The 17328-nt window shown below is 43.8% G+C and overlaps 1 protein-coding gene across 1 annotated transcript in view; it reads right to left on the bottom strand.

The window, feature by feature from the left end:
* The window catches only part of DNAH6 (dynein, axonemal, heavy chain 6), a 267936-nt gene that overhangs the window by 25835 nt on the left and 224773 nt on the right, over positions 1-17328 (bottom strand). Inside the window, exon 68 of the mRNA XM_015423720.1 lies at positions 14058-14187. Within this exon, the coding sequence (XP_015279206.1) occupies positions 14058-14187 (130 nt within the window). The remainder of the gene's footprint in view (positions 1-14057; positions 14188-17328) is intronic.

The following is a 17328-nucleotide window of genomic DNA, read 5'->3' as shown; positions in this document are numbered from 1 at the left end:
AGACCCTGCTTTGAAGAACAGGGAAAGCAGGAACCAGAAGGATGATTGAACTAGAATTCCTAGTCAAACAATTTACTACAACATTTCTCAGATGTTTTGCCAGTGTGGTGTAGCGGGTTAAGAGTCTTGGACTAGCATCTGTGAGATCCAGGTTCGAACCCCGCTCATGACCGACTCGAATCCCCATTCACTGGGTGATCCTGGGCCAGTTGCACTCTTTCAACTTAGCCTACTTCACAGAGTTGTTGTGTGGATAAAATATAGCAGATTAGAAAGACGCAAGCTGCTTTGAGTCCCCACAGAGGAAGAAGTTGGGGTATAAATTAATTAAATAAACATGGAACTCAAGGTGGCATATCATCTTCTAAAATCATCATATAAAATGTGAATATGTTGAAGTGGCTAGACCACCATCTGCTCAGTCTGGAAACCACTGCAAAGATAGCATTCTTCATCTATTGTCTGCAGTAGTCTTCCTAGACAGATACTATTCTTTAGGAATGGGCACAAACTGGGAAAATGCAGTTTGGTTTGTGAGGTTTGTGATGCAGTAGAGTGCCCCCCGTGTGCTAGAGATACCAAACTCACAGGGGATCTCTGACTGGCTCTTTTCTACCTGCCCTCCAAGTTTGGTGAGGATTGGATTTCTGGGGTCCAAGCTACAGTCCCCTAAAGAAGGTGCCATCAGGAAAATTCTTTCTGGGGAAATGACAGGAAGTCAGTTTGACAGGCACAGGTTCGGGAAGTTTAAGAGTGTACAGAATGGACCCTGTGCAAGCTAGAGACATCAAACTTGCAGGGGACCTCCCCCTGATGTTCCTTCAAATGCCCTCCTGTTTATGTGCAGATTGAATTAACGGGGTCCAAGTTATGGTCCCCCAAAGAAGATGCCCCCAGGAAAGTGCTTTTGAAGGAAATGTCAGGCACAGGTTCAAAAGTACACAGGGAACCAATTGGTGTTTCCAAGGCTGGAGAAGTCTGCCTCCCTGTTGCTTTGAAGTCTGGTAAACATTTTGTTTGAGCAGAGACAGCCTGTCTGGAAATATATCCATTCATGAACTGCCTGAAAGAATGTGGAAAGTTTGTGCTGGTTAACCTTCCACGAACTTCATTTGCAAACCACAAGCTAGACAAAATTCATCACAAACTTTAGTTTGTTAGCCAGATCGTACCCATCCCTACTACTGTTAGAATGGATGACAAATTATTTAGTAGGGTTGGCAACAGATTAGAGATTTTATTTCATCAATATTTTGCTTTTGATTAATTACTTGATTAAGCAGATATTTTGTGGGTATTTATTTAAAACAACACCTTCTTTCAACTCAACAACACAGATATGATGTTCTTCACCACAAGATCTGCTTCAAATGATGAATGTAAATTGTCCACAACAATGCCATCTGTACTGAATACTGCTTCTCAGGGGAAGGCTCCAATTAAAATGTCAGAGTTATAATTCATGACGAATAAATTAACTTTACTGATTAATATTTTCTCTCCCATTGTTTGGGAAGGCTTCCTGTTTTGTCAGTCCAAATGTGCACATAAAACCTATGGAGGGGATGGATATGTGCCATGACCAACAAAGCTTAGCAGAATCTCAGAGACTACAAACTGAAGGTGCAATTCAAGAGAAAATTGGTGGAGATGACTGAGCATCAGTGTGTGGAGATGGCTGAGCATCAGTGTGTGATGCAGCTGTGAGGATGATATATATGATGAGGACAGGTTTTGTTTGTAGTCATCTGTCGAATTACCTGTGTCGGCTTTGATTGTTGTTTTTCATCCTTAAACATATTAGGATTTAGTGATGATCACTACTTCTAAACACTCCTAACATCCAGATACTATTTCTCCCAAATTAAATGATACTTATTTCCCTATATGTATATTTACATCAAGGAAGTCTAACTATCCAAATGGGAGACATTTAGCATCTCAGAACTGATTCAGTTAACAGACCTCTTCAAACATTTTGCTAAAAGCATAAATGAAAATTCCTGTGCGGTGATGATGTATAACAAAGACTTTTTATAACAGTATGGCCCACTGGGGTTAGTGTTCATAAAAGAAAATACTGCATGCAAGTAATGCATCCTGACCTGTTTGTGGTTCAGCTGAAAAACAATTTGTGCTGGAGAATACTTGTATTTTAAATGGATTTTCGCTATCATAATTATTTAGAAGATTGTTGCGTTCTCTCCCAAAGCCAACGGAATACCAAAGCAACAAAAGACATCCTAGTTCCACTAAAGCCCTCCATTGTTTTCTGGAGATATTAAATGAATGGTTTTGAGATAATATTTCTTTTCTTTAAGTTTACTTAGGGTTTGTTTTGCTTTAAAACTCTATTTGCACCAATCACCTTAAATACACAGAATATTTATGTCACAACCATGTGATCAAAAGGAAATGAATATATTCAGGTAGCTCTTTGGATTTCTATTATGTATTTCTCAAACATACGTGACTTTAAGAGAAATATATTCCTATTAGTTCAAGACTGATGGGATTTAGTCTTTTTGCTACCTTACACCTCTCTTCTGAAGAAAAATTATACTATTTCCATGGAATTTCTCTAATTGTGCAATTATCATTTCCATATAGGTCTGCAACAGGAAGGACACATGTACAGCTACACATACAATTAATATAGACAGCATTTACCACAGTCCAGGACACAGTAGTAAGAGTTCACATTGTGGTGTGTGAACCACATTTATGAATTCCCTATAGATCCTTCTGATGTAATGTGTATCTATATACTGTAGCTCTAATCTCTGTAGATTCAATAATTTGTTCCCTCCTCTTATCTTGTCAACCATCATTAGCTGTGTCTTTTCCCACTACCCAATTGTCAGGATATCCTGACATCCCTTGAGTCTCTTTGGATGTAATATCATGATGAGTGAAATATTATCCAGAAATAATGTTGACGTTATTGTCAAAGAGGATGATGACAAAGGAGGTGCTGACAACAGCTTCAACCAGAAGTCCTTTATCTGTACTCAAGATCTACAAAACGAGGATTCCTGGACACTCATTACAGGAAAATTTGGCCATGGGGAAATCTAAGAAACCTACAGTCCATTCATTATGATCTGGCCACCATGGATGTGGAATCTCTCTACATCAATATACTACAAGCTGGAAAATTCTCCCTGCTGATGCCACAACACAGCTGGCTGGAGCTTTTTGACTTCATTATAACCCACAACTATTAAAGATTTGTTAATGCTTTTTATGTCCAAGTTAATGGCACTGCCATGGGTACCTGCATCGCTCTGCAGTACAATAGGTCTGTGCAGGTCCATAGCAATGATGGGGCACTTGGGGGTGGAGCCCCACCACGGATGAGCCCTGCCCCATCACGGGAGGATGCCAGACCCCCCTGTGGCGGGGAGGCTGGGGAAGGAAAGGGAACCCATCCTGCTGCTTCTGGTCAGTTTCACTCCCTGTGGATCAGCTGTTAAACCTAAGGGCTGATCTGAGGGGACTGAAACTGACCAGAAGTGGCAGGGTGGCTCTGGTATTATACCTCAAGTAAATCCCTCCCCTCCCCAAACTCCACCCTCATCAGGCTTCACAACCAAAATCTCCAAGCATTTCCCAAATGAGATGACAATTCTGTTTTTTTTATTTATACTTCTGTTAGATTTATTGAGAACTACTGATGTATATATGCTGTTATAATGTCCCATAGGTATTAGTGCTAGCTATCTGAGGTGGTATTCCCAATAAATCCTATGGCATTTAGACATTCTATAGAATTGGGGGGTTTTTTTGCTGAACATTGCTGAACATACCGAGTTTTGATAGCTTGTTATATTAGTTTAGACATTCTATAGAATTGGGGGGTTTTGCCACTGATGATTTGTAAACATTCCTGAACATATCGAGTTTTGATAGCTTGTTATATTATTGTCCACTAATCTACATTAGGCAGGAACTTGGTCCCTTGTAGGGGCTGCTACTTGTTCAGATTATCATCTATGTTATGCCCTGATGGGCTTGGCATCCCAGTGATACTGGTGCTGGGAGGTATGGTGGTGGGAGGAGTGTTTTCCATAGAAGAGCTCCATGATGCAGGCATGCTTGGAGCTCTTCTAATCTCTGACGCATCCCTAGGAATGAAGGTGAACAGGTCCTTGGACTCCCTTCCTCTTCATCACTGATGCTGTGTAATGCCGGATCAGTTAAATACACCCCCCCCCCCCGGTTACTCAGTTCTTCATCAGTCACAAACAGGAATACGGGGTGGGGTGGAGTCACAAGTCTCATCCATGATGGTTTCATCGTTTGGAGGATCCCTGCACTGGAAATCCCTGGCATTAAATGTGTGGACCTGGTGTGGGGTGCTGGGGAGGCGTTGGCTATCTTGCTGGCTTACCGTCTGCCCAGCTCACCAGCAGATACCCTACTGAGGCTGGCAGAAGTGGTCTCTGAGTGGGCTCTGTGGTTGCCTTGACTGGTGGTTCTGGGTGATTTCAATGTCCATGCAGACACTGCTTTGTCAGGTGCTGCCTCAAGCTTTATGTCTTCCATTGGGATTCTCCCAGGTTGTTTCAGCCCCTGCACATGAAGAAGGCTACGCACTACATTTGATTTCTGAGCAGGTGTTGATCTGGAAACTGTGGTTAAAACTGAGCCGGTGCCATGGTCAGATCATTTCCTCCTGAAGGCCGGTCTGAGATTTGTGACTCACCTCTGCAAGGGTGGGGAGCAGATTTATGTTCACCCATGGAGACTTAATGAGCCATTAGGATTCCAGAATACTCTGTGGGATCTCCCAGGACCTGTTGGCAATTCCTTCAATGAGCTTACTGAGACCTGGATGGCTTCAGGAAGCCATCGACTGAATTGCTCCCCAACACCCTCTGTGCCCTCATGCTTATGCTCCCTGCTATACTGAAGAGCTTAGAGGATTAAAGAGGGATGTTCAGATGGCTAGAGTGATTTTGGTGCTGAACTCATTCAGAGCCAAGATAACTCTTTATAGAGCTCAAATGAGGACCTATGAAGTGGCAGTGAAGACAACTAAGAGGGCTTTCTTTTCTGCCTCCATCACGTCTGCTGGCTCACGTCCAGTGCAGTTCGTTAGGTGGTGTGGCAACTGACCTCCCTGAGGGGAGGGTCCCAAAATATTAGTAATTTGACTCTTAGCTGTGACTTGTTTGCGAGCTTATTTCCAGATAAAGTCTTGAAGCTCTACTAGGACTTTACTTCCAGTTTGAATGCAATCAGTGATATGGAGGCTCTGTTAGCTTTATCTGGTTCTTTTCTGGACCAGTTCAGCCAGCTCTCAATATTGGAAGTGGACCGGGTCCTGAATGCTGTGAGAGCAACAACTCGCTCTTTGGATTCTGCCCCTCTTGGCTGACTAAATCTAGCCAGGAGGCGACAAAAGGCTCCCTGAGAGAGATCATCAATTTGTCTCTCTCTCAGGGTTGCTTCCCTAATTCCTTAAAGGAGGCTGTAGTCAGACCATTGTTGAAAAAGCCTTCCTTAGATAAAAAGGAATTAGCCAATTAACCGTCAGTGTCAAATCACCATTCCTGGGAAAGGAGATTGAGAGAGCAGTTGCTGAACAGCTTCAGGTCTTCTTGAAGGAGACGTCTGCACTCGATACATTCCAGTCTGGCTTCAGGCCTGGTTTCAGGACAGAGACAGCCCTTGTAGCTCTTCTAGACAACACCTCCAGCTGCAGTTGCATTGAGGTGGTTAATCACTTCTGATCCTGTTGGATCTTTCTGTAGCATTTGATACAGTAGACCACTCGATTTTGGTTCACCATTTGGCCTCCCTTGGGATTCGTGGCATGGCCTTAACTTGGTTTGCCTCATTTCTCCAGGGATGCAGTCAGAGGGTGTTCTTCAGGGGCAGGAGGTCTTCTGGGTGGCCCTTGGTCTGTGAGGTACCCTAAGGACCAGTCTTGTCCCAAATATTGTTTAACATCTATATGCGGCCTCTAGCTGAGCTTGTCAGGAGGTTTAGGGTTGGTTGCCACCAGTATGCTGATGATACCCAGCTCTTCCTCCTGTTATATAAACAACCAGAAGTGGATCTCTTTTCTCTGACCCAGTGCCTGGATGCTGCGGCTGAATGTTTGAGGCACAGCCAGCTGAAGCTTAATCCATCCAAGACTGAAGACATGTGGCAGGGTAAGATTGGGCCAGAAGGGGGATTGATGTTTCCGGCTTCCAGTGGGGTCCAGCTCTCATTGGTGGACTCCGTGAAGAGTCTGGGGGTCTGGCTGAATGCCTCTCTTACCTTGGACAAGCAGGTTCCACAGTTGCAGGGCAGGCTTTTTTCTACCTATGCCAGGCCCGTCAGGTGGCCCCCTATCTGTCTCAGCCAGACCTGGCCACATTAATTCATGCCACAGTCACCTCCAGAATAGACTATTGCAATTTGCTCTACACAAGGCTGCCCTTGAAGGTGCTTTAGAGACTTCCAGTTGTCTAAACTGCAGCTGCCAGGCTTCTGACCAGAACATCTTGGTCTTCACAACCTGTCTTGAAGCAGCTCCATTGGCTGCCTATTGGTTTCCGGTCAAATTCAAGGTGCTGTTTTTGACCTTTAAAGCCCTAAACAATTTGGGATCATTATATCGGAGGGACCACCTCTCTCTTTACAACCCCCCTCAGCAGCTGCGGTCACAATCTTGTGGCCTACGAATGATGCTGGGCCCTCAGGTCGGTGTTCACCAGGGCAAGGGCTTTTTCAGTTGTAGCCCTGAACTGGCCTCCCGGATGAGACCTGGGCCCTGCGGTACTCCCCTAGGTTCTGGAGGGCCTCTGAGCTTTTCTGTCAGGCCTTCCCTGGTTGAGCGTATTTTTAGTGCTTAATGCTGGATCCACTGCTATTAGTTGTAAACTGTTTGCATTTTATACTGTTTTACTATATTTATTATCTCTGTTTCATTTATTTATTTAATTTGTTAATCACCCCATCCCCACTACTGCAGGGCTATGGGCAATGTACAATAACATTAAAAACACTGGCCAGGTAAAAACAATAAATCCTATTAGAATACATTTTAAAAGACAGATGGCGAATATTAGGACTTATTAATTGCTCCCATATTACAGACTGCCAGCTGCTTCACAGGCAGGGGGGGAAGAGGTCGAGACGAGAATGGAAAGCAGAGGAGGGTGCCGGCCAAGGTGAAAACCATCGCTATCCTCAAGCAAAGGCCTGGTGGAACATCTCTGCCTTTCAGGCCCTGCAGAACTGCATAAGGTCACGCAGGGCCCTGGTGGTATTTGGCAGAGAGTTCTAGCAGGTTGGGGCCAGGACCGAAAAGGCCGTAGTCCTGGTTGAGGACAGCCGGATATCCTTAGGGCTGGGGACCACCAGCGTGTTGTTGTCCAAAGAGCACAGCACCCTTCCGGGGACATAACTGAGGAGACGGTCTCGTAGGTATGTTGGTGCCTGTGTACCACTGTGAACCACTCTGAGCCCCCCTTTGTGGGAGAGCGGCAGTATATACTTTAAAATAATAAATAAATAAATATTACAGACAGCTTTCCGATCTGAAGCAACGACTCACCACAACACTAGGCCTTCTGATGAAGAGAAAAATCCAGGGATCATTTCTTGCAACAAACCCTGGTGCCAACTCTGTCCACGTGTGATTCTGCCCCTGGACCCTACACCATAAACAGCTAATACATCTGTTTATCCTCTAATACAATCATTCTATAATTTGCCAGCAATGGTCTTCTGCCATTGGTCAAACTGGCCAGACTCTATGCAAAAGAATGAATGGGCATAAATTAGATATTAAAAATAGAAATGGCCCTGAGCTGGATAGCCCAGGCTAGCTCAGCCTCTTCAGATCTCAGGAGTCAAGCAGGGTCGACCCTGGTTAGTATTGGGATGTGAGACCACCAAGGAATACCAGGGTTTCTACAAAGAGGTAGGCAATGGCAAACCACATCTGAATGTCTCTTGCCTTGAAAACCCTACTTGATCACCATTAAAAAGTCAAAAAAATAAGGACATACTCAGGGGGTTTGAGTAAACAGGGAGTAAACAGGGAGCATTTCAACCTCACTGGACCTTAAGAGACTTAAAAGGCACAATATTTCAGCAGAAGCAGCTCCTAAACTGGAATTTACACATGGATTTAATAGTGCCAGACTCAGTACGGGCTTGGGATAGTTAGTTCATGACAAAATGTAATTAGTTTATATAACTATTCAGATACATCCTACTTTATTCATTCATGAACAGCTGGGAGTGGCCTATACCAACTCTGAGTGGGCAGTTTATTCTTTTGACTGGATTTCATTTTCATCTCTGTTCTGCAGTATTATGAAACATACCTATGATTTGGGAAAGTAGATCTGGCCTCTGTTTGTAATAGCTCCCATTCCACCCTTCTGCTGTTACTAACTTTGGACGTATATCTATGCCTATATATATCTCTGCCAACTAAATGTAACACTTCATGCACTTGCTGAAATAGACTGTAGCTGACTACAGTTTATGTCACAATGAATTTATTAGTTGTTAATGTGCCACAAAAACTTCAGGGCTTTTCTAATGTTATGACTGCAACTATCAGGAGATTGGCAATGGCTATTGTGGTTGCCATGTTGTCTGAAAGGGGCAATGTGCAGATTTTTAGTTTGGTACACATGAACCAGACTCTGGAAAATCAGGGTTTGGAGTAGTGTGTATGTGCAGACAAAATCCATGCATTGCTCCTTTGAGACAACAGGGAAACTGTGCATATCAGGAGGACTGTGGGTAGTGTGCTCTGCTGATACATATGGTTAACAGGCTCCCAGTATATACAATAATTCTGGCTACAAAAGACTAACATGGCTACCCTTCTGGATAATGAGCACCACTTCATGGCATCCTTCACCAAATACCAGATGAATGCTGTGACTGGCTGCTAAACAAATCTCCCTACACTGCTGATTAGCAATAAAGTGCTCTACATGCTTACTCTGAAAGAGTTTTGTTTCTTTTGAAAAAGTTTAAAAAGATCTGCTACTAAATACATGCTGAGAAAACACAGCAAAGGGGGAGGATACCCATCAATCAAATATCCTCCTCACATTGTCAGGCTCTTACTGGATGGAATGAGGGTGGACAATTCTAACTTTTTACAGTATGTGTTTGGTGAAGATGGTTTGACAATACCTTTTGTCACTTGAAAGAACTAAGAGGCTCCGATCACACAACCAAGGAACTGCAGGCGGGAAGCGAGGCTGTTTGCCCCAGGGCGAACTGATGCGCGTTTACGTGATCAGACATCCGCCCGCCCGCCCGCCCCGCAGTTCCCTATGCTACTGACATTTCCCTGGTGGTTTTTTGCGCCACTCCTGTGGCGCAACAAGACGCCCCGCCAATGACTCCAGGATGCCAGACAGATGTGTCTGTCTGATCGCATCCCTTTAATCCGCGGGGGGAATCGTTTGCCTGCCGCAGCTTCTGTTCCGTATGATCGCAGCCAGAGTTTGTTTTCGGGTGGGGGGGGATGCTTCTGTGAGTTTCCAATATGTTGAATAAAAGCCACCTGTTGTGTGCATCTATTGGCTAGCACCTGCAATGACACCAAGGACTGAGTTGGGAACTAGGGTAGCTGGGTTCATAAGTTAGTCAATCGCAAGCTGGGTCATGTAAACTGGTCAAATGAGCAAGGCTTCCAAGTTCAGGCTAAATCTTAAAGGGCCTTAAACAGAAGCAACCCTGTCCAATCCTGGGCCGTACCCTGTCAGGAGTTCAGTAGGATCCTGCTCCAAAAGGGAGCTAAGTATACAGAAGTAGCGGTCTGGCATTGTCGCAGGGGTGCAGGTGGCAAGCCTGGCACTTCTTTGTTATCAGGCTGCTTCCTCATGTGCCTGTTATCTGTGCTGACCCTGTCTGGTGGGAGGGAACCCAGGAGGATGGTGGTCTAGTGTCTATCTTTGCAAAAGTGGGGGATGGCTGCCATGAGGTCTGGAGAGTTGACGATGTCCTATTATGCATGGGTGTTTCCCCTCACTTTCACTGTGCATGTCCATCAAGTTTTAGTTGTTGCTCTGCATTGATTTTCTTCCCTTCAGCACTCAGTTTGCTTTCTGGTCGCTGTTCTCCAAATTTTCTGAGAGTGGTTTTGTGCCAATTTTTCGCTTGCCTCGTTTCCAAGCTGAAGGTAATTAAAAAGCATACGGATTCCCTTGGATTCCCCTCCCTGCCATTTTGCCGCCCCTTGAAGGTCACTCCCCACCCACACTGAGTTTGTTCCACCCACTCTGCACCTTCCACCACCCTCCCCCCTTCATTGGTGTACAAGCTCCATTTTTCTCGTTTTTAAATTTTTTTTGACAAGCAATATGAGACTACTGGGAATTGGGGAAAAGTTTAAAGGAGCTGTGCAAGGTTTCGTTCCCTGCTGGTATTGACTTGAAAGGGGGATTGGAGAGGAGACAAATGGCAGTGTCCCCAATTTTTTTTTTAAAAAAGGATTTCAGTGCTGCACGCAAACAAAATAAAGGAATGTGGTCATCAGCGTGGAATGAAATTGACATGAGATGTAAAGAGAGAGAGAGAGAGACTGGGATGGGAAGCCTAAAGCTTTGAAAATATGTTTTCCTTTCAGGCTTTAGTGAACAAAGGTTTTTTGGGGAGGAACCATTTTCGCAGTCTCTGGAAGCCTAACATTAAAATGGCAGTTGAGCCACATGGACTTTCTGTGAACTGCCAAACTTAAGATTCACTTGGGATCAATCCATTTGGAGGAAGAGTGAAGGACCAAATTAGAGAATCACAAAGAGAAAACTACACAACTTTGCAAGGAAGGGCAGGAAATTACCGTTATTATGAAGCTGCGCTAGGGCTTTGGCTCTAGCCCCATTTTTTTCAATTTAGTGGCACAAGAGCTTCTCCAGAGCTTCTGCCAGAGGACTCCTCCCTCACTGGTGGAGTTGTAGCCAACGCACACACACACATTGCCAACAATCATAGCTTGCAATGCCAGTGTCAGTGGGTTCTACCGTGCATTCAGTACACTCAACATGTTCCCTCATATTATGAGATCCTGTGACTCTTCCCCTGAGCCAGCCATGGCTGGGAGGACGGGGTATAAATATAATAAATAAATAAATAATTTCCCCCCCCACAGAGGTCAATAACACAGCAGAGAATCACCTAGTATTTGGCAACATGGAAAACAGGGCTTCAGCTGCTTGTCAGTTTCAGAAAAATTCTGGTCAGTTTCAACACTGGGTTTCCTCCCTTTGCCTGCTGTTCCTTTCTGTTCCCTTTCATTCAACAAAGTAACGCTAAAATGCATGTGTTTGCTGCGATAGGGCAATTGTGTAATTTTTTTAAATTGGGTGCCACCCCCCATGTCACAACTTGCTCCCTCTAAGCTGTGGATTCTTGTGAGCAAAAATTCTACTTTGTGAGCTACTGGCATTACAGTTGTGAGCAAGCGATTTGGCTGCTGCATAGATTAGTTTGCTCTGGAGTCATCCTTCCTGAGCTAAGACAAAAATGTGTGAGCCGGAGGCTAAAAAACTGTGAGGGAACACTGGTCACAAGTGATGTTCCACCCCAATTTAGAAAACTGTGTTTTTTAAAAACCGTAGCTGCAGAATAAATACTCCGGAGGAAAAATAATGATGCATAAGGTGGGCACAGAATCTGAAGTCAAGATTAAAGGTTTACTGCTCTGAAAATCTGTAGGATGTGCGTGCGTTAAGGGGTAATGTTTCCTGGTGCAGAAGCATCAGAAGCAGTCCTCTTGGCCAAGGTCTCAGAATCCAAGTGATCTGGGCTGCAGGAGTATTGGTGATACTAGGGGTCCCCTGAACCCCCTAATCTTTCCAAGGGGTTGTCCTTAGCTCCTTATGTTCTCCATTGGATTAAAAGTTTGAGTCCAGGGCAGGAGGGGTGCTGACACTAGTTTGGCAGAGTACAAGGTTTCAAATATCAAAATGACACCCTCTAAAGCCAGCAAGTCTAACCCTGAAAAAACCCTGCCTTTCCAGTGAACAACACATCCTGCAGGTCTGGATTAACTTTTAACTTGTTCTCCCCCATCCACTTGAGAAAACCGATTCAGGACACAGATAGCAGCATCCAGAGGTCTGGTACACCTGGGTGCCATCAGCATACTGATGACACCATGCTCCAAAACTGTGATGATCTCATAAACACATTAACCTGCACTGGGGAAAGGACAGGATCTTGGGGAACACCACAAAATAACCACCAAGGTACTGAAATAGCTTGCCCAAAGGAAGCTCTTCATTATCATTCTGACAGAAAAGACCAAAACTAATTGAGAGCAGTGTTACATATTCCAAAACTATGTCCTAATGAGGCAGTATGGTAGAATAAACAACTGGGTCAAATACAGATGATATATCTAACGGCATTAAAAGGGGGAAATTGCCCTTATCTATCTATTTGTAGATGGAGATAATTTACTAGTGCCACAGAACCGAGTCAAAATGCATACTGAAGAAGGTCAAGGGAAGAAGCATTACCTAGGTATGCCTGAAGCTGCTCTGCTACCACCATTTCTATATCACTTTGCAAGTTAGAACAAGGTTTACAGTTCACAGGTCATCGTTTAGGGAGAGCCTTTTCAGGAACTGTCATACAACCTTTTCTTTCAGCTCCCTAGGAGAACAACCCTGACAAACAACATACTAATTTTCCCTGTCAGGGGTAATTCTCAGTCCTGGCAGACTGATGAAGAACAAGGATCAAGAACATAAGTGATGGCCTTCACAGGCCCATGGATCGCTTCAGTCAAGAAGACAGAACAGATACGATCCATAGAAATCTGACAAACAGATCATTCTGGCACCCTCAGCCCAGGGAATGTCCTCAAATTGGTAAGGCACAGCAGCCGCTGGACTTCCATATGGCAGGTCTTCCCAGTTTCCCTGCTCCAATCTTCTGGAAGTGGCCACCCCCTCCACCAGGCCACCAAGGCTTTCACTTTTTTGAAAATAATGTATATAATATGATAGTGTGACCTGTCTTCTGTTTTCTCTTTTTAAATCTATGCTATTTTAATGTTTTTAGTTATTCTGTAAATTCTATTTGTGTGTTTTAGAATCCTACTATGATCTGCCCTGAGCCCACTTGTGGGGAGGGCAGGATATAAACTGGATAAAATAAATAAATAAAAATATACCACTGTAGTGATAGGTGTAACAGGTTACCTAAATTCCCCAGTCTTCGTTTTTTAAAAAGAAGGTGTCCATCCCCTCCCCTTGTGGCCATACGCCTTTTCCTTTAGATTGCCTCAAGAGAAAGGGCTACAGACTTACTTTTTTAAGGGGGGGAGGAATGAAAGCTGGTAATTCAGAGAACCTTCTACACCTATAGTTACAATGGTGTATCGATATAGCCATATTTTAGTGCCAATTAAAACAATAGAAAGCCCACAAGAAGTGGGGGGGAGGAAATGACTGCCAAGTGCACATCCCCTGGCCTGATGCCAGCTGTTTGCTGATGAGTAGCTGCAGGATTGCTTCTGAGCAGATAGCTGCAAGCCTGACCCTTAGGTGTGTGGCTATAAAACCAGACAAGAAAGGCTGTTAGGCATGAATGCAATGCATACATTAGATGCTAAGCCACCAACTCTGCCTTGCCTGATTCTCGAACCTGACCTTGGACTGAATAACTCTGCCTTGCTTGACTTCCGGAATTCAGACCTTGGGCCAACTACCTCAACCTTGCCTGACGTCTGAAACCCTGACCTTGGACTGATTGACCCTGCCTTGCCTGACCCCAACACTAAGCATTGTTATAATTTGCATCTGAACAAGCGTACCTCACCCGGGGGAACTGCGATCCCCCTCGAAATGACCTCTGGACACAACACGTAGCATAGACACCAAGCCACCGACTCTAACTTGTCTGATTCTTGGAACCTGACCTTGGACTGAAGAACTCTGCTTCACCTGACTTCTGGAATCCTGACCTTGGATTGAACAGCCCTGCCTAGCCTGACCCCTGGCACCTGATACTCGGAGCCTGCAAGCCAGTACACAGTGATATTAAGAAAAATATGTTAATATTGCTTTCCATACCATGTATTTTGGTCAGAATTGTGCTCGCAAGCTCTTGAACAATCTCATCATTGCTTTTCCCTGATCCTTGCGTAGCTGATCGTGGCTGTACTTCAAGTATTGTCGTAAGTAAGGTATGTGTTTCTTTACGCTGCAATAAAGAGGTAAAAAATGAATCATACGCTAACGCTTTGAACTTGTCATGGAATCAATGAACTTTCAAAAGGTGACTTGTTCAAAATAATGATTTACATTTATGTATACGCCTATAAATTTACTTTCACGATGAGAATGTCCACACTTTATTTTGAGGAAGACTCTGCTTTTACTTTGAAGTGATTATGGTCAGTGACAGATTGTTCTGTATCATCATAGAGTTGAATGGTGTTAAAAGCCTTGGAATCGCACCCCCTCCCAGCAAATTCGCCCCTAGTAAAAGTGCAAGATAGCAACAGGACAATTAATCTTGGCTCTTGTTTCTATTCTTGATTCAATATAAAACTGTTGAAGTGAACAAAAATATTTGTTAATAGTTCCCATCAATCCGTACAAAGTTAACAATCGTCTTTAATGTGTTTTGGGGAAGAAACAGGCAATTGCTCCTCTGCACATTTTTAACTTAGTTCATTAAACTTTCTACAATATATTATCAAATAGAGCTATAACATTAAGAGAACAGAGTTAAAATTTAATGATTTTAAGTAATTACCTTAAAAACTGATGATAAAAATTTCTGTATCTAGCTCTCAAGGGCCACAGTTTATTAAAGAATGTGCATTTTATGGGAGGCTTTTTGGTACTATGCCAGTCTTCCTCTTTATGCTGTTGAGTGCTTCCTGGTTTCTAGTTCGTAGAAAATACTATACCATAAGCAAAAATGCAATGTTATCATGAAAAACAAAAAATAGTTCTTTTCCTTGGCAACCCCCCCCAACAAAAACAAAACAGTCCTTAGGGGGAGCCATAGCTCAGTGGTAGAGCTTCTGCTTAGCATGTAGAAGGTCCAAGGTTCAATCCCTAACATCTCGAGTTGAAAGGACCAGGTAGTAGATGATGTGAAAGACCTCTATATGAGACCATGGAAAGCCACTGCCAGTCTGAGTAGACAATACTGACCTTGGTGGACTGATCGTCTGCTGTAACATAATGCAGCTTTATGTGTTCACACGGGGTTGGAGCCTGCAACTCTCTTTCATTGTCTGTACAACTTGCTAAGGAGTCTTCCTCTGATGGAAGAAGTTTCCTCTCCAAAGTGCAAGGGGACGGGGTAGGGCCATGGCTCAGTGGTACACAAGTAGGAGGTCCCGGATGTGTTTCACAAGTAGGAGGTACCGGATTTCAACCGCCAGTACCTCCAGTTAGAACTATCAGGTAGCAGGTTATGCAAAGGACCTCGACCTGAGACCCTAGAGAGCTATTGACAGCCAGATAACAATACAGACCTTGACAGAGCGATGGTCTGATTTAGCACAAAGCAGCTTCATGTGTTCATGTGCATTCTGTCAGAGATAGTCTCCTCAACTTAGTAGAAAGGAATCATAGATTCTAACCCACTGCTTTTAAAATGTAGCCTTTTCAGTATTTCAGTATGGGGGGGGGAATAGAGATTAATGTTGTACATACAATCAAATTCGGTTTTGTAACATTTAGTAATAAGTGCACTGGAAACCTCACTGCAGTACCTGAAAACAGTGCTGAGAGTGCATTGTGTATACAAAAGCACTAATAGTACCAGTGATAGATGAGCCTTTCTGGGTCAAAATTAGGCATGCAGAAAACCTTGACATGAATGTGATCATCAAATGAGCTGATCTTATTTGACTCTCGATCAGATGTGAGGTGAGCTCCTGACTAACCTCAAAAGCCACTGTCAGAGCATGTTGAGCAGCTTTGTCCCTACACCGTAACTGCTTACTTTACTGGGCTAGGTTCTTGCCATTTCAGTACTTGCAGTTCAGTCAGTTTGGTGTCGTGGTTAAGAGTGTGGACTCTAATCTGCGAGAACTGGGTTTGATTCCCCACTCCTCCACATACAGCTGCTGACGTGACCTTGGGTCACTCACAAGTTCTTTCAGAGCTGTTCTCTCAAGGGCAGTTCTTGAGAGAGTTCTCTTAGCCCCACCCACCTCACAAGGTGTCTGTTGTGGGGAGGGGAAGAGAAAGGGGTTGTAAGCAGCTCCTTCGGGTAGTGAAGGGCAGGGTATAAATCCAACCTCCTCCTCCTCCTCCTCCTCCTCCTCCTCTTCTTCTTCTTCTTCTTCTTTTCTCAGTCCCTGAACTGCTTGCTGTGGTAGCCACTTATTTTAAAAACTGAAACTGGCATTATTACACGATTACACTGTTTCTACCATTAGGCAGTATTTGTGGTGTCATGGTGTAATAGGGCTAATTGGCTCAACTGGGAAACAAATGTACAGAGGTATATTTCTCGCTGCATCAGAAAACAAAGGAGGAAGCTGATTCCAAGCTCCTAATAAGTGGACACCAAAGGCACAAAGAGACACCTAAATGGTAAGTCTCGTTACTGTTCTTTTAATCATAGAATAGAATCACAGAGTTGGAAGGGGCCATACAGACCATCTAGTCCAACCCCCTGCCCAATGCAGGACCAGCCTAAAGCATCTCTGACAAATATTCGTCCAGCCTCTTCTTGAAAGCTGCCAGTAAGGGGCCTTTTAAAATGTTCTTTTAACTGTGGGCCTTTTAAAACTGAAGGCAGGGGCAGACAAGTGGCAGGGTAGGAATACAGATGCTGTGAAACAGGACTGTAATTGGAGATCAAACAACATTTCTCCATTTGTTTACTTACATCAGTGAAGTATATCTAAACACACACACACAGTTTGAGCCAATGAATGTTGTTATCCCATGAGAGCAGGAATATTATCTAATGGCAGAAATATGGAATCGTATAATAGCGCCAATTTCATTTTTTTTTTAACGATGAGCAAGGCAAACAGCTTTGGACAGAGGATGACTTCTGACACTATGTTTTTCAACCCATCAGAGAAAACCGCAATCTGTAGGTCTCTGTATTTATCAGTTAATTCACAAGATTTTTGAGGCCGGAACATGGGATGTGTCAAATGAGGCCTCTGTGCAATTCTAACATAGTAACAGCAGACCTCCACTTTGTGCAAGGAAATCTAACTTCCAGTGGAACAGTAACTGCACGAGTATATTTGCATGACCTTCAATAAATGTTCTCCCAAAACATGTTCAGGTTTTCTTCAGGGAGACTCTAGTAGATAGCAAATAGAAATGAATTTGGTTTGAGCAGGTTGTCAGTGTA

This window comes from Gekko japonicus, unplaced genomic scaffold, assembly GCF_001447785.1.
Source record: "Gekko japonicus isolate JY-2015 unplaced genomic scaffold, Gekko_japonicus_V1.1 scaffold48, whole genome shotgun sequence".
In the NCBI taxonomy this organism is placed as follows: Eukaryota; Metazoa; Chordata; class Lepidosauria; order Squamata; family Gekkonidae; genus Gekko; species Gekko japonicus.
Note: the sequence above shows the minus strand (reverse complement) of the source record. Positions and strands in the feature narration are given on the sequence as shown.